Below are 16294 nucleotides of genomic sequence, written 5' to 3'. Positions count from 1 at the left end.
TCTGCACCTCAGACCTCAATAGTTCTGCACTCGTGTGCACCCTCCTTGTAACTAAGGACAGGGGAAGGCAATTGCCACCCAAAAAGAGATTTTATTTTCAGATCCAGTACTCTCCAAAACTAGCTCTCAGTATATTTCACAGCACCACGTGTTGCCAGTTTTGTAAACTTAGGCAGTGGAAAAACAGAGCAGCAACATAAAATGATATAGTTCTCCTTTGAGATATGTGAACCTGTCTCATGCACACCATGTCACAGTAATTCAAATGTGCATCTTGTCCCTCATCTTCAGCAGAAGGATGGTTTTCTGTACCAATTAAACACAATTATTTTTGAGGGCAGTTTGCATTGTCCAGATTCCCTTTGGGTATTGCAGTCATGGTGCATTTTAAGAGTACCTCATATTAGGTAAAGTATCATTTCTGTGAAGGATACTGGTTACTTAACCAAAGAGAAGTCTTTGGGCAGAGTTGGTTAAACTAAAATAAATGTCTTCTGGAATTTGCCTCTGGTGATGAAACCGGTCCGTTCAAACCAGTACAAGTACATTGCTAGGCAAACCCTTAATCCCTGCCAAAATGGAGTGAAATCAGTAAAATCATTCTTAACTTGAATTAGCGTGTTGTTGCAGACCCTATAAGGTTGTTGAGTAACAGAAGCAGAAGATTTTACCTAACTGCATTCATCTGTACAGATGTCTTTTGTGGATCCCTTTGGGCTAGTAGACTAAATCTGGCATAAAAGACAGCTAGAAATTTTAACTGTTGAAAAACTCTGAGCAGGAGGTGTTCCCACAGTGCAAGAATGCTTTAAGTCAGGATGCTTTAATTCTGTAATTCATGAGTTGTCTACAGGAGGAATAGAAAAAAGTTAAACTAAGCTACCTTTAAGGAAGATTAATTAAACCTCGTTAGAAGTGTGTATGGACACTCATTCTGAGAATGAAAGGAGTAGGAAGGGAGACAAATAATGATGCTCCAATTCTCCATCCGAGGCCTAAGCATAATTTATCTTAACAGATTTGTTCTTAATTCAGTTAGTATAATTTAATTGCCCTGGATGACCCCAGGTGGACAAAGGCACAAGGGAATGGAGGGTTTTGAAAGCACCAGAGACCCTTGCTCTCCCCTGCTCAGAGGACTCAATAGCTAAGCTAGTTCTTTATTTCTGGAAATTAGTTATTCTATCACTTATTGACAATCTTCATCTTGATTGTTAAATAATTTCTAGCACAGATTGTTTATGCCTAAGGGCTACTGCAAGTCTCATGCAGCAGGTTTTTACATCCCTGTCACTAGCAGCAGCACATCCTCCAAGAAGGCCTGCACTGAGTGTGCCCTATTTCCTTTCTTGGCCTGTACATTTCTCCTGCTATCACTGTTAGCAGGAAAATGTGTAATTTAGTTAACTTTTAGGTCTGAAACTGCAGGGCTGATTCTATGCATTGCGTTACCCTTGGTGTCAAGGTAGCAAAAACTGACAAGAATCCATTATCACATCCAATACTTCCATGAGTTTACTCATCGATGAGCATTGTTTGCATGTGTAAATGGAGGCCAGCTGTTGCTCACAAACGTAGTGCAATACTGCTCTATATAAATGTGTATAGTACTGTGGGGTTTGCTCTGCAGGACTGACATCCTGGGCACTGGAGGGGAGAGAAGAGTCCTCCTTGCTGTGTGTGAGCTCCTGCAGTGGGTGTAAGAGGGAGATCGTAGAACTTTTCCTCAGAGTGCTGTGATGGCCATTGAAGAGGGAGAGCAGTGAGCAGGAGCCTTGCAGGACGATGCAGGGTGCTGCAGTGTGCTGCTGTGTGCTGCAATCAGAGCAGCAGCTCCTGTGTGCTAGAGGAAGGCCTCAGCTCTTGGGCAACACTTGCTGCTCCAAGAACCACTGTGATCCCGTCCAGAGCATGTGCTGGATGGGTTTAGACAACCAAACAGGGCTGTGGAGCAAACAAAAGCTGTGCACAGCTGGCGACAGCTCCTGAGGCCTCTTCTCAACCAAGTAAACCACAACGTAACTCACTGCCACAGGTTTGTCTGTGAGCAATCTGTGATTTTGGCTGGAAGATCAGTGCAAATTGGATGATTGGCTGTGAAGTCTGTGCATCCATCTCTGGTAAGGAAAATCCATCCCAGTGTAACTGGGAGCATGTGCTGTGCCATTGGTGATGCATGTGGCAAGGACCAGTGACGCACTCGTTTCCAGCTTGTCCCCATGGAGATTTCCTGCCTGCCCTGAGGCAGGGCTGGTCTGTGTTACTCAGGTTCCAGAAGGTTGTGATGCAGTCAAAGTGGGATAACAGGCAGTCCTGTAAGGGCACTGGTTTCTCAGTGCCTCACAAGCAAGGCTGCTCCTCTCTCTTTGGCATCTTGCTGTCTCTGTGGTCACCAGGGTGTGCAGACTGCCCTGCACCAAAGGTCTCCACCACCAGTGCTGGCTGAATCCTGTATTTTCACAGCGGATATTATTCTGCATCTGCCTTGTGACTTTTAATTTCAGTTTTCTCTGGGAGTGTTTGGGCAACAATTGTTATCCAGTCTGTGTCAGATTATCACCATTGCCTGAGTGCTTCTTTCTGTCATACTGAGATTTCCTTTTCTCCAAGGAATCTGCTGCTTCTAAGCAGAGAATAGTTCCATTTCTTGGCTGTTTGCCTGTGTGGTTAGACAGGGCAATACATGAGGCCAAGACCTGTGCTTTCAGAACTGAGCCTGTGAATGCTTCTGGCAGTGTTTCCTTTCACATAGCACCAGGTCAGGACTGCTCCAGCATTTTGTGGTAGACAAGGGTGACTCCAGCCATCAAGGGTGCCCCCGATGTACCCATGTGGAGGATGCTCCAGCAGACTGAGATCCAGATTGTTATCTGGCCATGAGCTGAGCCATACACAGTCACTTCTTGTCTGTGAGCAGAGGACTTTGCTCTCTGTTCCATTAAGTTACCAAGAGTGATCATTGCTGAATTGCTTTGTCAAATAACCCAGAGGTTTGCCTTTTCCTCTTTTCTTTGCCGAGTTCAGAAGTTGCACCAAGCCCCAAGCCATGCTGTGTGTCCCTTGGTGCTGTGTCTGTTACTGGCAGGGCCTGGGGCTTGGGTCCAGAAGGTCTGCTTTGTTTGTTCCCCTGGGTCTGGAGGAATACAGATTTTATTTATGTTTTATTTTATTCTTTTTTATTTTTTTCATTTAAAAGCTATGCAGCAGTTTATCAGTTGAAGCAGAAGACAATCCTTTGCAGCAATATTACTCATGTACACATGCTGATCAGCTGAAGTGTTAAAGCTCCAGGTGAGTGCTCCAGCCTTTAATCAATGGCCAGTCATTGATTTAGCACATCCACAAGCTTCAGATGGGCATGAAGCAGTTCCTCCATTGCATCCAGTTTTTAGGGCACCTTTAGACACTAGAGATACTTTTCAGTGTATAATTTATTAGGTGAATGGCCTGTTAATAGCCTGTGCTAAAGAGGATGTGAAAGCAGCTGAGCAATACTGCCCTTTCTAGGTGTTACCGGTGGTGGGTACTATTAACCAGAACTGGAAAACACGGAACCTGTGACCTTTTATAAGTACTGAGTTACTGCTGGTCAATGCAAAGCTGTTTGGGTGTTTAATAGTTGTTTATGGTGACATTCATACACAGATGAGTGAGGTGTTACCTGAGGCAATGTGTGTGCAGCTGTTGAGCCAGAGCTGAAGCAGCCTCTGGTGAAGGTGAATGCAGAGAGGCTTTTGTGGCAAGAGCAGAAACAGCATCCCTGATGCTGGGGATCCCATGGAGAGCTGCAGTCCCTGATCCCATGGAGGAGCTCAGCAGATGATGGGGGTTTGCCCAAGGACTAAAAGAGGAGCTGGGGATGGGTGGGGGGTATTAGGAAACCGCAGATGTCAAAGGGATGAAGCAAAGCTTTAAACGGGAAGGAATCAGACTTGAGAGAGTGATGGCCAGATGGAGATCCAGCTTAGGCCCTGAAGTGGAATTCTGTAAGGCAAACATCAATGAAAAGCAGCTGGGTAGCAGGAACAGCCAGCAGGCAGGCTTGTTTCCTTTCTTTGCCATCTATGAAACATCCCTTTAGGGTGTGCATGATGGCCAGAGGATGTGGTAGCTTTAGCTGTAGATCTTTAGTCTCCACTGTTGTGAGTTCTGTGCTTAGGTCTGTGCTCCGGTGCACTGCAGGATTTTTAGGGTAAGTCATTTTTCCACCAGCTGCTAAGATTTTGAGGCCGCTGGATGGGGTGGTGAATATACTGTTCTTCTGCTGGTGGCTACCAGAAATAGTTAAGAAGAAAAAGGGTGGGAAAAATTAATGTAATAGGAAACAGAAGTACAGACTCGTGATTGTGCTTATTTTGCTACCGTGGTAGAGCAAAGCATGGACATTTGATGATTTTTAAAATTTTTTTTATTTAAAGAAAAATTGTGGCAAATGTTACCAAAATAATTTATGTTTTTGGAAGCTTTACAAGTCAGGCAGCCTGTGCCTAGATACAATGTTAATAATGGCTTAGCGGTTTTTTTATTAGAATTTATGTACATGAAAAAATTGGAGTGCTTTGAAGAACAGCATTTAAAAAGTTAAAGTAATGAACATGGAATATGTTCTAAGGTTATCTTTGAGAGGGACCCTTTGCATCCTTAAATGCCTGCCTGAGGTGGCCTCTGCTTTAAGACTTTAAAGCTTAAAGAAATCCTATATCCAGCAGAAATTCTTCCCTGTTGCAGTGGTGAGGCCTTAGCACTGGTTGCCCAGAGAAGCTGTGGCTGTCCCACCCATGGAATTGTCCAAGGCCAGGCAGGGTGGGGTTTGGAACAACCTGGGACAGTGGAAAGTGTCCCTGCAGGGGATGGGATGGGATCAGCTTTGAGGTCCCTTCCAACCCCAACCATTCTGTGATTCTGTGATTTTGCATATTGAAAAAGGAAGCTGTGGCCTTATGTGCTCAGGTACAAATCCCCCACCTGTTCTTCTGCACATACCTCTTTGCTCATTTATTCTTTCCTTTGTGCTCTCACAAGGAGCCCTTGTGCCCTCAAAAGCTCAGTAGGAGTTCATGGTTAGTTTACAGAATTAACAGGGATGGAAACCTGAGCAGCTGGGCGCATCCCTGCTTGCTGGAATGGTTCTGGATGTGACTTACGGGGTTTTGTTGCTAAATAGAAGAAGAGTTTTATTCCAGTACCACACTCAAGTGTAGCAGATGGGGCAGTGTCCTCATAAAGTAAATACATTAATAACCTGCAAGCTTTAGGGATGGGGCCCTTCTGGAGGGCTTGCATGTTTACATCTAAAAACATGGGGCAGTGTCCTCATAAAGTAAATACATGAATAACCTGCAGGCTTTAGGGATGGGGCCCTTCGGAGAGTGCTTGCATGTTTTATATAAAAACCAGTCATGCATAGGGCCCTTTTGATGCATTTGAACTGCAGAGGATGCTTGTCATTGAATATCACATCAGAAGGGAATGCAGGAGAACCGCTGGTTTGGGGGTCAGGACGGGATCTGCACACTGGTAATGCTCCTACTCTGACAGAAGCTCCACAGCCAGTACAAGGTTTAAGGGGATTGCTCCATCAGGCCCCCGCAGAAAAGCTTTAAACAATGGTCAATGCAGGAAGGATGTCACAGGTAACAGAGCATGTTTGTGCCAAGGCACAGTGCAGAGTCAGCACTGGCTCCAGCCAGCACCACGTATTTTACCAGTTTTCAGTATATGTTTTTAAAAGTATCCCGCCTGCAGGGCCGGCAGTACCCGTGGGGCCGGCAGGGCCCGTGGGGCCGTGCCCGTGGGGCCATGCCCGTGGGGCCATGCCCGTGGGGCCGGCAGTGCCCGTGGGGCCGGCAGTGCCCGTGGGGCCGGCCGGGCCCGTGGGGCCGGCAGTGCCCGTGGGGCCGTGCCTGTGGGGCCAGCAGGGCCCGTGGGGCCGGCAGTGCCCGTGGGGCCGTGCCCGTGGGGCCGGCAGTGCCCGTGGGGCCATGCCCGTGGGGCCGGCAGGGCCTGTGGGGCCGGCAGTGCCCGTGGGGCCGTGCCCGTGGGGCCGCGCCTGTGGGGCCGGCGCAGCTCATACCGCGCTGCCTGCTCCTCGACAGCCATTCCCGTCCTGCTGGTCTGAATGCCGCTTTCCCTCTCGGTCTCCCCTCTCGGTCTCTCTCCCTGCTCTCCTTTTCCATTTTCCTTTCTTCTTCTCTGTCTTTTCTAGCTCTCTTTAGTAGGTCAGCTTCTTCTTTTGTTCTTGGTTTTGGTTACCAAGGAACACTTCTCATATGTAAGGTTGTCTCAGTTCACTTAATTTTGTTCTAGACCATCCATTTTTAAAAGAACTGCGACAGGATTCTTTACCCACAGCTGATATTTAGCTATTTGTCTTTCACAAGTACAAAAAATACTGAAACGGTAGAAAAGTAACTAAAGCTCTACAGCAAAGCCTGGGCATGAGCAATGCTAAATATCACTGGCTTCTGCCACTCATATGTGTCCTGTTTAGGAGACAGTTCCAGAGGTATTTGGTGCTGTGGCATGTCCCCAGCCCTGGCCTTTGCTTGATGTGCTCATGATGGGTTTGTGAATATGTAGTAAGGTAGCAGGCATGCTGCCTTTCTGAGGGCTTGGCTAAATCCCAGCAGGTTTAGAAACCCTGGAACAGAGCTCAATAAGCCGGGAATGACTTGGAAATAATACATGCACCTTCATTACATCTTCTGAATTATTCCAGTGTTAATTTTGCCTGGTGGAATAACTGTGGGCTTATTCTACTGTTCCTTTGATGTTTGCAAGCTTTTGGATCCACTGGATATGTCTTTGTCCTCACATTTTTATTTGTGGCTGTCCCAAAGGTTTTCAGGACATAGCACATCACCAAAGATCATTATTTGTTATTTAAAAACTGCTGAGCTGGAATTCAAATTCTGTCCAAATTTGAATTGTCTGTTAGCCATTATTCATTTTCCATTCATAAACTTCTATCAAGTGAGGAGGCAGGGCAGCAAGCAGGGTGTGGAGTCAGCCATTCAGAAACACATCTGAGAGTCACTCAGGACTGGCTGGTGAGTCACACTGAGCTGTGAGCACATCCTGAATGTCAGGATCCTTTCACGTGCTGAAGGAAGTGTTGCAGCTTCACTCATCTGCTCTTTATATTGCTCTCCCAATCAGTTTCTTTGTACAGTAGCTCAGGAACACATCATGAAATCTCCTAAATTCTGGCAGAGTTCTTGCTGAGTTTGGCATTTAGGATCTTAATTCTGCGGCATGATGTGTTGAGCATGTGGAAAATGTGAATTTGCTCCATATTGCAAGGGGTATCCTACTCAGGAATGCACGGGGCTCTGCTCAGAGCCCATGGAGCCCACACTCTGCAGCTGGGAGCTGAAGGGACAATGCAATTCTGCAAGGTTTGCCTGTCCCCTCTGCACCTCTCTGGCTCTGCTCAGAGCCCATGGAGCCCACACTCTGCAGCTGGGAGCTGAAGGGACAATGCAATTCTGCAAGGTTTGCCTGCCCCCTCTGCAGCCTAACAAGTGTGCTTGTGGGGGGAAGTGCAGAGTTAACAGCTAGAGGCTAAACATTTTGGCTGTGGATTATTCTTACCATGCTGATTATAATGTGACTTTTGCCTGGAACATGATAGGTGCCAGGGGATGGATGAGGAAAGCGAACAAACCTCTTTACTGGAAATATTGGTTGTTGAAAATATCCTGGCAGAAGTATTTCTGAGGGTCTCAGTTTCACCTTTTCCTAATGCTGTTGGCATTGCCGAGATGGCAGTGACACCCTGTGGTACCAGATGCCATCATTCAGGAAGTCACTGTAAGGTTGCAACAGCAAAAAATCCAGGGATGTTTTTAATTCCTCCTTACAGATCATCTATTTTTAATTCCTCCTTACAGATCCTCTGTCCTTCCCTGAGTGCTGTGCACTAAGCAGGATGTACTTTGCTGGATTTAAATGTCCTGCAGGTAGCTCTGGTCTGATTCCCACCTCTTGGTTTCACAGCAGAGGAATCAGCTGTACCAGCACACCAGGCTCACATTGCAGGGCACCTTTGCTTTCATCAGTGGAAATGCTTGTTCTGCTCTGCTTGCCCTGGGGAGCCAGGAGAGCTTGTGAAGGAAGGGGACAGCGCTCATGCTGGCTGTTTGCTCTTTTTCAGGGGGTCCATGAGTCCAAAGGTGTGTCTGAAGATTATTTGAAGCTGGAATCCCTGCTCCAGAAGGTTGTTTCTCCTTACCTGGGCACGTACGGGCTGTACTCCAGCGAGGGACCCTTCACGCACTCTGCCTGTATCCTGGGTAAGCACAGCACAGAGTGCTCTGGCACAGCACACAGAGCTTCCCAGACCTCACTCCATGCAGGGCCAGGGCCTGCACAGGAGGTGCTGCCACTGCTTACATGAGTACATCAGGCTTCTTTTTCAACACCATCCCAGGTGCAGAGTCACAGTGAAACTTGCCGTGGCAAAAGATGGAAACAGTTCATCATAAAAGTGCTCACTAACAAAAACATCAGTAAAATGATTCTAGAGTGTTTAGCATGTCCATTCTGCCTTTTACCAAGAGAGCTTTAACACAGGATGCTTTATGGACAGTGAGAGGAAGAACAAGAGGCCACTTTTAAAGTACTCAGTAGTTCATTTTCATTAGTGTTCATTAGTACACAAAGATTGCACAAGGCTGCTAAAACTAGGGAAGAGAGTAGGAATTTGTCTTAGAAAAGACTAACACCTAAGCCTCCAAGCATGTAAAAGCTTTCTGCAGAATAAAGGTAATAAGCTGTTCTCCATCCCAGTGGAGATAAGAAATACAGAATGGGTCTTACATAGCAGTGCGAATTCCTAGTACATGGAAGGAAAATTCTCTTTAATTTCCCATGCATTGCCTCTGGAGATCATTGAATCCTCCCTGCTGAGACGCTTTTACCCGTCACAAACATCAGCGTCCATAAGGGGCGAGGGGGAAACGTGGGCTGGCCTGGTGGCAGCTTGAGTTCCCTCCAGCCTAATTTCTGATTCTTGGAGCTCTGAAGCCTTTGGTGACTTCTGTGATGGCAACATTTAGCCAGGGTGAAGGTGCAACATCCTACATACCAATGCAATCTGGTCAAAATACAAGGGGATACTAGCAGTGCAAATGACAAAGGAAACGTGGTAGTACCTGAGTATTTGCTTGTAAATACTGGGAGGGCCTGGTTAAATAGAGCAGGCAGAAGGGCAGATCAGTTCAATTGCATGTTTTCTCTGCAGTCAGTTCAGCCTGTTGGCTTGTCAGAAATGGTCAGTAAAGTAGTTGATTTTCTCTTGGAGCTGAATGGCAAAATGGTTGTGTTGCAGCAGGTGTTTAAGAAACAAATGTGTTTGAAGTGACTAAATGGAGGCTGGTTATGTCCTGAAAATGGTTCAGGATTACTACTTCGTATTCATTGCTTGCCATTAAAAGGCCACAAGCATTTAAGTGGAGCCTCAAATGGACATTTTCTAAATACAAGTTTTTGTATGTCAAGATAGGAAAAATGCACCGAAGAGACCAAAGCATCAGTGAAAGGAATCGTTAGCAAACAAATGAGTCCAGAGGCTAGGAAGATTTTGGTGGGCTGGGCACTTGCTCTTGCTGCAGTCTGGGCTGTAGACGTAGCAATGCTCCTGAAGTGGGTCTGACTGCAATCACTGAGCCTGGATCCCAGGGAGCTCAATGTGCAAGTGGCTGCTGCTTTGGAACTAATGCATCTCACTCTCTTCAACTATTTTGGTAGCATGTTGTTAGCAGAGTTCACAGCCCCAGGAACCTTTTCTGATTACCAGCTCAAACTCCTAACAATGAAAAAGTCCAGAAATGAACTTGGATCAGATGATTTCACTGCTGAGGCAGACACAGCTGCAAAATCCAGTCTTAAATACAGAAACTGGCTTTTTTAGTAGCACAGCATATGATTGGAATTTGTGTCTAGGTAAGCACATAATTGCACAATAGCATGAATTTAAGAGATTGGAACATGTTTGAGGGAACATGTACCAGCATCCTGATTTAAAGCAGACAGGTTATTTGCAGTGGCTGTGTGACTTCCAGAGGGTAATTTGATCCCCTGCTCCAGCTGTGCCTCTTCATGGGATGGCAAAGTGAGAGCGGCAGAAAGCAAGCTCCAAAAGTGAGACCTGTTATTCACAGCACTTTTTCTTCTGATAGCAGGAGTGAGTCTGAGCACTGAGACTGCACAGAGTTTGAGTGGTGGTCGTGATGGCCATTTTATTCACACTGCCAGGATGTTCCAGCGCTCAGCTACTGCCAGAGAGGGAGCTCAGCGCTCACTTGCTGCCATCTGCTGCCTATTATTTTTGAAATCCCCACTTGGTTAACAGCATTCAGGCAATCACTGCTGGATTTAAGGCAGATTTGCACCCCCAGAAAGAGGTTTCTGTGGGCACTGCCCTCTAGTTAACATTTTCAGTCACTCTTGAATGTGGTCTCACTCTTCCCCATGTGGTCTCTGAACTTTGAAGGTTTTTCCAGAATTAGTAGAAAAACTGCCTGTGTTAATTCTTGTGCTCCAAATTTGAAGAGACTATTTTCCCAGGATGGGTGGAAAAGTTAGATTTCAGCTACTAAAAAAGGAGTAAAAATGTTTATAGCCTGAAAAAGAACAGAATTGCAGTTTCTGTTCTTGTCTAAAGGAAGTATTTACAACTGTCTATCACCTCTCTCACTGTATTTACTGTTCTAGTTCAGCCACTGAAGTTGTGTGAATATAAGAGAATCTCAGTTATTATTTGTTGAGATAGATTTGGGCTCTTCAGTATGCTAAAGAAATCTAGGAAGTCTGAAGCCTATTAATCTCCAAAATCAGCAAAATGTCTTGTTCTAGAGAAATTTCATTCAGAAAAGCTCGTGAGCAACCAGGGCTTCACACTTCTTTGAACGCGGATAGTTGTGGTGCCGTCCCAGGAGGCAGTGCAGGTGTGACTGTGGTTCTCTGTTCACAGAGAAGCGGTTCTTCAGGCGCTCCAGGTCGGGGGAGATGCTGCCCAAGAACCCCGTGGTGCGCTCCAAGAGCTACAACAACCCCCTGCTGACGCCTGTGGCCGAGTACGACAGCGAGAGCGCGGCCGCCAACGGGGCCGGCATCCGCAGGCACTCGGTGTCCGAAATGACTTCCTGCCTGCAGCTCCAGGGCTACCCCAGCCTCGCCCCCATCACGGACAGCGGCTCCAGGGGCTCCGTGAAGGGCTCGCTGCCCGCAGAGCACGAGAGGCCCGGCGCCGCGCCGGGGCACTGCCCCAGCAAGCTGGGCACAGCCGAGCGGCAGGAGGGACCCTTCCGCTCCACCGGCGACACACGCAGCTCCCTGGAGCTGGACACACACGCTGCCTTGCTGCCAGCTCCGTCCTCCAGCCCGGAGAACGTGGTGGATCAGATCTTGGAGTCCATCGACTCTGACTCTGAAGGCATTTTCATTGATTTTGGCCGAGGCTGTCCCAGTTCATCAGCCTACAGTGTGGATGTCAACAGGCAGAGCATTGTGTGAAGGATGGGAGGAGACAAACTCTGGGGTTTCGTTAAACATGGAAGTTACTCAGTCAGTGTGTTGGACTGTGGGCAGTACAACCCCACACACTGTGGGGGTTTAATGATATATGAGTTACTCAGACAGTGTGTTGGACTGTGGGCAATACAACCCCACAAACTGTGGGGTTCAATGATGTATGAGTTACTCAGTCAGTGTGTTGGACTGTGGGCAATACAGCCCCACAAACTGTGGGGTCAGTGATGTATGAGTTTCTCAGACAGTGTGTTGGACTGTGGGAAATACAGCCCCACAAACTGTGGGGTCAGTGATGTATGAGTTTCTCAGACAGTGTGTTGGACTGTGGGCAATACAGCCCCACAAACTGTGGGGTCAGTGATGTATGAGTTTCTCAGACAGTGTGTTGGACTGTGGGCAAGCTCTCTATGCCTGGCAGATCTCAGGCAGGTTTGCCAGGTCATTGTGGCTGTACTGAACAAACCCAGTTTGGTTATAGCAGCTGGGAGTCTGCTGAGGGGGAAGCAACTCCAACTGCTTTTCCCCATCCCTGTCACCCTGCAGATGGATTTCCTATTTCTTTATAAACCTAGGGCATCAGAAGCTCACAAGTGTCTGGTGAAACGCTATTAGCACAGCTGGCAGTGTTTGTTCAGGAAAACAGCTCAGCAATAGCTGTGCTCACTTGTGATTTTCTAAAGAGGTTTCCTGCAGATGGTAGGTTGTTCTCCGAAGCGCAACGCCTCAGCCAGAGTAGAAACATGGCCTTTAAAAACAAACCAACAAACAAATACAAAAGGCTTTTGGCTTTCGTGCCACAGAATACAATAATGAAGAAGTCTCTTTTAATCTTTTTCTTGTACATCCTTGTATGCACTCCTTTGCCTGATGGTGACTTGGAGTTCTTGAAGAAAGGCAAATAAACAGAAATTTGCTTCCTGATGTCACACAATGCCGGGTGCTTCATTTTCTGTTTCACTGTTTCCTCAGCCAGTACCTTGTGTCTGGGAGGATTGTCTCAAAATTGGCTTCCAAGACCAAAATTAGTCTGCTCTGAATGTGGCACTTGGAGAAATCTGTACTGTCAATTCCTGAAGCATCTGTTGTATGGAGAGATTTCAACTCAGTTGTTTCCTAGATAAGTGAAAACTTGGCCTCTCAGGGAAATCCTCATTCTATGTTTATATTCTTCTAGAAACACCATCATGCATCTGGTGTCAGTGACGGTTTTGGGAAGTGTGAACCTTGCAGCTCTTCCTATCCTGAGCACACCCAGCGCTTTGGCCCTTGCAGTAACAGTGGTGTGAGAGCTGGATCAGCACTGCTGCAGAGGAGTGATGCATGTGATCCCAAGGTGGAGCAGAAATCCTGCTGCACAGCCCAGGTTTGGGCAGGGCTTTGCAGTGAAATCCTGCTGCACATTCCAGGGGTTTGCACTGAAATCCTGCTGCACATTCCAGGTTTGAGCAGGGCTTTGCAGTGAAATCCTGCTGCACAGCCCAGGTTTGGGCAGGGCTTTGCAGTGAAATCCTGCTGCACATTCCAGGGGTTTGCACTGAAATCCTGCTGCACATTCCAGGTTTGAGCAGGGCTTTGCAGTGAAATCCTGCTGCACAGCCCAGGTTTGGGCAGGGCTTTGCAGTGAAATCCTGCTGCACATTCCAGGGGTTTGCACTGAAATCCTGCTGCACATTCCAGGTTTGAGCAGGGCTTTGCAGTGAAATCCTGCTGCACAGCCCAGGTTTGAGCAGGGCTTTGCAGTGAAATCCTGCTCACATTCCAGGTTTGAGCAGGGCTTTGCAGTGAAATCCTGCTGCACATTCCAGGTTTGAGCAGGGCTTTGCAGTGAAATCCTGCTGCACATTCCAGGGCTTTGCAGTGAAATCCTGCTCACATTCCAGGTTTGAGCAGGGCTTTGCAGTGAAGGCAGCTCCATTTTGTGTCTGTGCTTTGGTGGAAGGAGTCAGTCAGTAGCTCCTGAGCTGGAGGCCGTGATGAGCCCTCAGTCTCAAGGAACTCTTGGAAAGCACAGCCGAGAGTGAACTCCTGCTGAAATGGGATGCAGAATATGGCAGAAGCTATGATTCCCAGAAGTGTCCTGGAGTGGTACAAGCTGCCATGCAGTCTCTACCCTCACTCTTGCTGACAAACACTGTTCTGTTTCCTGAATTATTATTGGATTTGGAGACAAGGAGTGCCCACAGCCGTGTTCTAAGGACGCAGTGCAGGGAGGAAAAGGTAAGATTCAAAGCCTTCCATCAAAATATAACCTGAAACGTAACAAATACAGTGCCTCCACACAGCTTCATCCCCAAGGAACTTGGAACGGTTGGAGTCATGAGCGCAGCTCATTGCTGGGGAAGAAATGGCCACGTCTGTGCCGGCCGGGGCACCCCACCCCCCTGCTTCCAGCAGCAGCAATTCCCAGCAGAAAAAAAGGCAAGGACAGAACAGAAAAAAGGCAAGGCCAGAAAAAGGCAAGAAGAAAAGCAAGGAAAAGGCAAAAAGAAAGGGAAAAAAGGCAAGAAAAGCAAAAAGAAAGGCAAAAAAAAAGGGCAAAAAAAGGCAAGAAAAGCCAGAAGAAAGGCAAGAAAAAAGGCCAGCAAAAAGGCAGCAAGAAAGGCAAGAAAAAAGACCTAAAAAAGGCAAAAAGGGCCAGAAAAATGGCAAGAGGAAAGGCCAAAAAAGTCCACAAAAAGGCAGCAAGAAAGGCCAAAAAAAGCCCCAAAAAAGGCAGCAAGAAAGGCCAAAAAAAGCCCCAAGAAAGGCAGCAAGAAAGGCCAAAAAAAGCCCCAAGAAAGGCAGCAAGAAAGGCCAAAAAAAGCCCCAAGAAAGGCAGCAAGAAAGGCCAAAAAAAGCCCCAAGAAAGGCAGCAAGAAAGGCCAAAAAAAGCCCCAAGAAAGGTCAAAAAAAGCCCCAAGAAAGGCAGCAAGAAAGGCCAAAAAAAGCCCCAAGAAAGGCAGCAAGAAAGGCCAAAAAAAGCCCCAAGAAAGGCAGCAAGAAAGGCCAAAAAAAGCCCCAAGAAAGGTCAAAAAAAGCCCCAAGAAAGGCAGCAAGAAAGGCCAAAAAAAGCCCCAAAAAAGGCAGCAAGAAAGGCCAAAAAAAGCCCCAAAAAAGGCAGCAAGAAAGGCCAAAAAAGCCCCAAAAAAGGCAGCAAGAAAGGCCAAAAAAGCCCAAAAAAGGCAGCAAGAAAGACTGAAAAAAGCCCAGAAAAAGGGCAAAAAAGGCAGCAGGAAAGACCAAAAAAAGCAGCAAGAAAGCCCAGAAAAAGCCCAAAAAAAGCAGCAAGAAAGGCCAAAAAAATCCCAAAAAAGGCAGCAAGAAAGGCCAAAAAAATCCCAAAAAAGGCAGCAAGAAAGGCCAAAAAAATCCCAAAAAAGGCAGCAAGAAAGGCCAAAAAAATCCCAAAAAAGGCAGCAAGAAAGGCCAAAAAAATCCCAAAAAAGGCAGCAAGAAAGGCCAAAAAAATCCCAAAAAAGGCAGCAAGAAAGGCCAAAAAAATCCCAAAAAAGGCAGCAAGAAAGGCCAAAAAAATCCCAAAAAAGGCAGCAAGAAAGGCCAAAAAAATCCCAAAAAAGGCAGCAAGAAAGGCCAAAAAAATCCCAAAAAAGGCAGCAAGAAAGGCCAAAAAAATCCCAAAAAAGGCAGCAAGAAAGGCCAAAAAAATCCCAAAAAAGGCAGCAAGAAAGGCCAAAAAAATCCCAAAAAAGGCAGCAAGAAAGGCCAAAAAAATCCCAAAAAGGCAGCAAGAAAGGCAAAAAAAAGCCTAAAAAAGGCAGCAAGAAATCCCAAAAAGAGGGCAAAAAAGGCAGCAAGAAAGCCCAAAAAAGGCAGCAAGGCCAAAAAAAGCACAAAATAGGCAGGAAGAAAGGCCAAAAAAAACTTTTTAAAAGGGCAAAAAAGGCTGCAAGAAAGGCCAAAAAAAAGCCCAAAAAAGGCAGCAAGAAAGGTCAAAAAAAGCCCAGAAAAAGCCCCAAAAATGCAGCAAGAAAGGACAAAAAAAGCCCAGAAAAAGCCCAAAAAATGCAGCAAGAAAGGACAAAAAAAGCCCAAAAGAAGTCGCAAGAAAGGCCCAAAAAAAGGCAGGCAAGAAAGGCCCAGAAAAAGCCCAAAAAAGACCCCAAAAAAGGGCAAAAAAGGCAGCAAGAAAGGCCAAAAAAGCCCAGAAAAAGCCCAAAAAAGACCCAAAAAAAAGGGCAAAAAAGGCAGCAAGAAAGGCCAAAAAAGCCCAGAAAAAGCCCAAAAAAGACCCAAAAAAAGGGCAAAAAAGGCAGCAAGAAAGGCCAAAAAAGCCCAGAAAAAGCCCAAAAAAGACCCAAAAAAAGGGCAAAAAAGGCAGCAAGAAAGGCCAAAAAAGCCCAGAAAAAGCCCAAAAAAGACCCAAAAAAAGGGCAAAAAAGGCAGCAAGAAAGGCCAAAAAAGCCCAGAAAAAGCCCAAAAAAGACCCAAAAAAAGGGCAAAAAAGGCAGCAAGAAAGGCCAAAAAAGCCCAGAAAAAGCCCAAAAAAGACCCAAAAAAAGGGCAAAAAAGGCAGCAAGAAAGGCCAAAAAAGCCCAGAAAAAGCCCAAAAAAGACCCAAAAAAAGGGCAAAAAAGGCAGCAAGAAAGGCCAAAAAAGCCCAGAAAAAGCCCAAAAAAGACCCAAAAAAAGGGCAAAAAAGGCAGCAAGAAAGGCCAAAAAAGCCCAGAAAAAGCCCAAAAAAGACCCAAAAAAAGGGCAAAAAAGGCAGCAAGAAAGGCCAAAAAAGCCCAGAAAAAGCCCAAAAAAGACCCAAAAAAAG

General features: G+C 46.5%; 1 protein-coding gene across 12 annotated transcripts in view; it reads left to right on the top strand.

The window, feature by feature from the left end:
• PRR5 (proline rich 5) overlaps positions 1–12466 on the top strand; it is a 65301-nt gene extending 52835 nt beyond the window's left edge. For all 12 annotated transcript variants that reach the window (XM_066550609.1, XM_066550606.1, XM_066550612.1 and 9 more), the window contains 2 exons: positions 8156–8294; positions 10976–12466. In XM_066550609.1, coding sequence (XP_066406706.1) covers positions 8156–8294; positions 10976–11517 — 681 coding nt within the window. In that variant the 3' untranslated portion in view covers positions 11518–12466. The remainder of the gene's footprint in view (positions 1–8155; positions 8295–10975) is intronic.
• Positions 12467–16294: the final 3828 nt, after the last annotated feature.

Source organism: Molothrus aeneus, chromosome 5 (assembly GCF_037042795.1).
Source record: "Molothrus aeneus isolate 106 chromosome 5, BPBGC_Maene_1.0, whole genome shotgun sequence".
Lineage (NCBI taxonomy): Eukaryota > Metazoa > Chordata > Aves > Passeriformes > Icteridae > Molothrus > Molothrus aeneus.
Note: the sequence above shows the minus strand (reverse complement) of the source record. Positions and strands in the feature narration are given on the sequence as shown.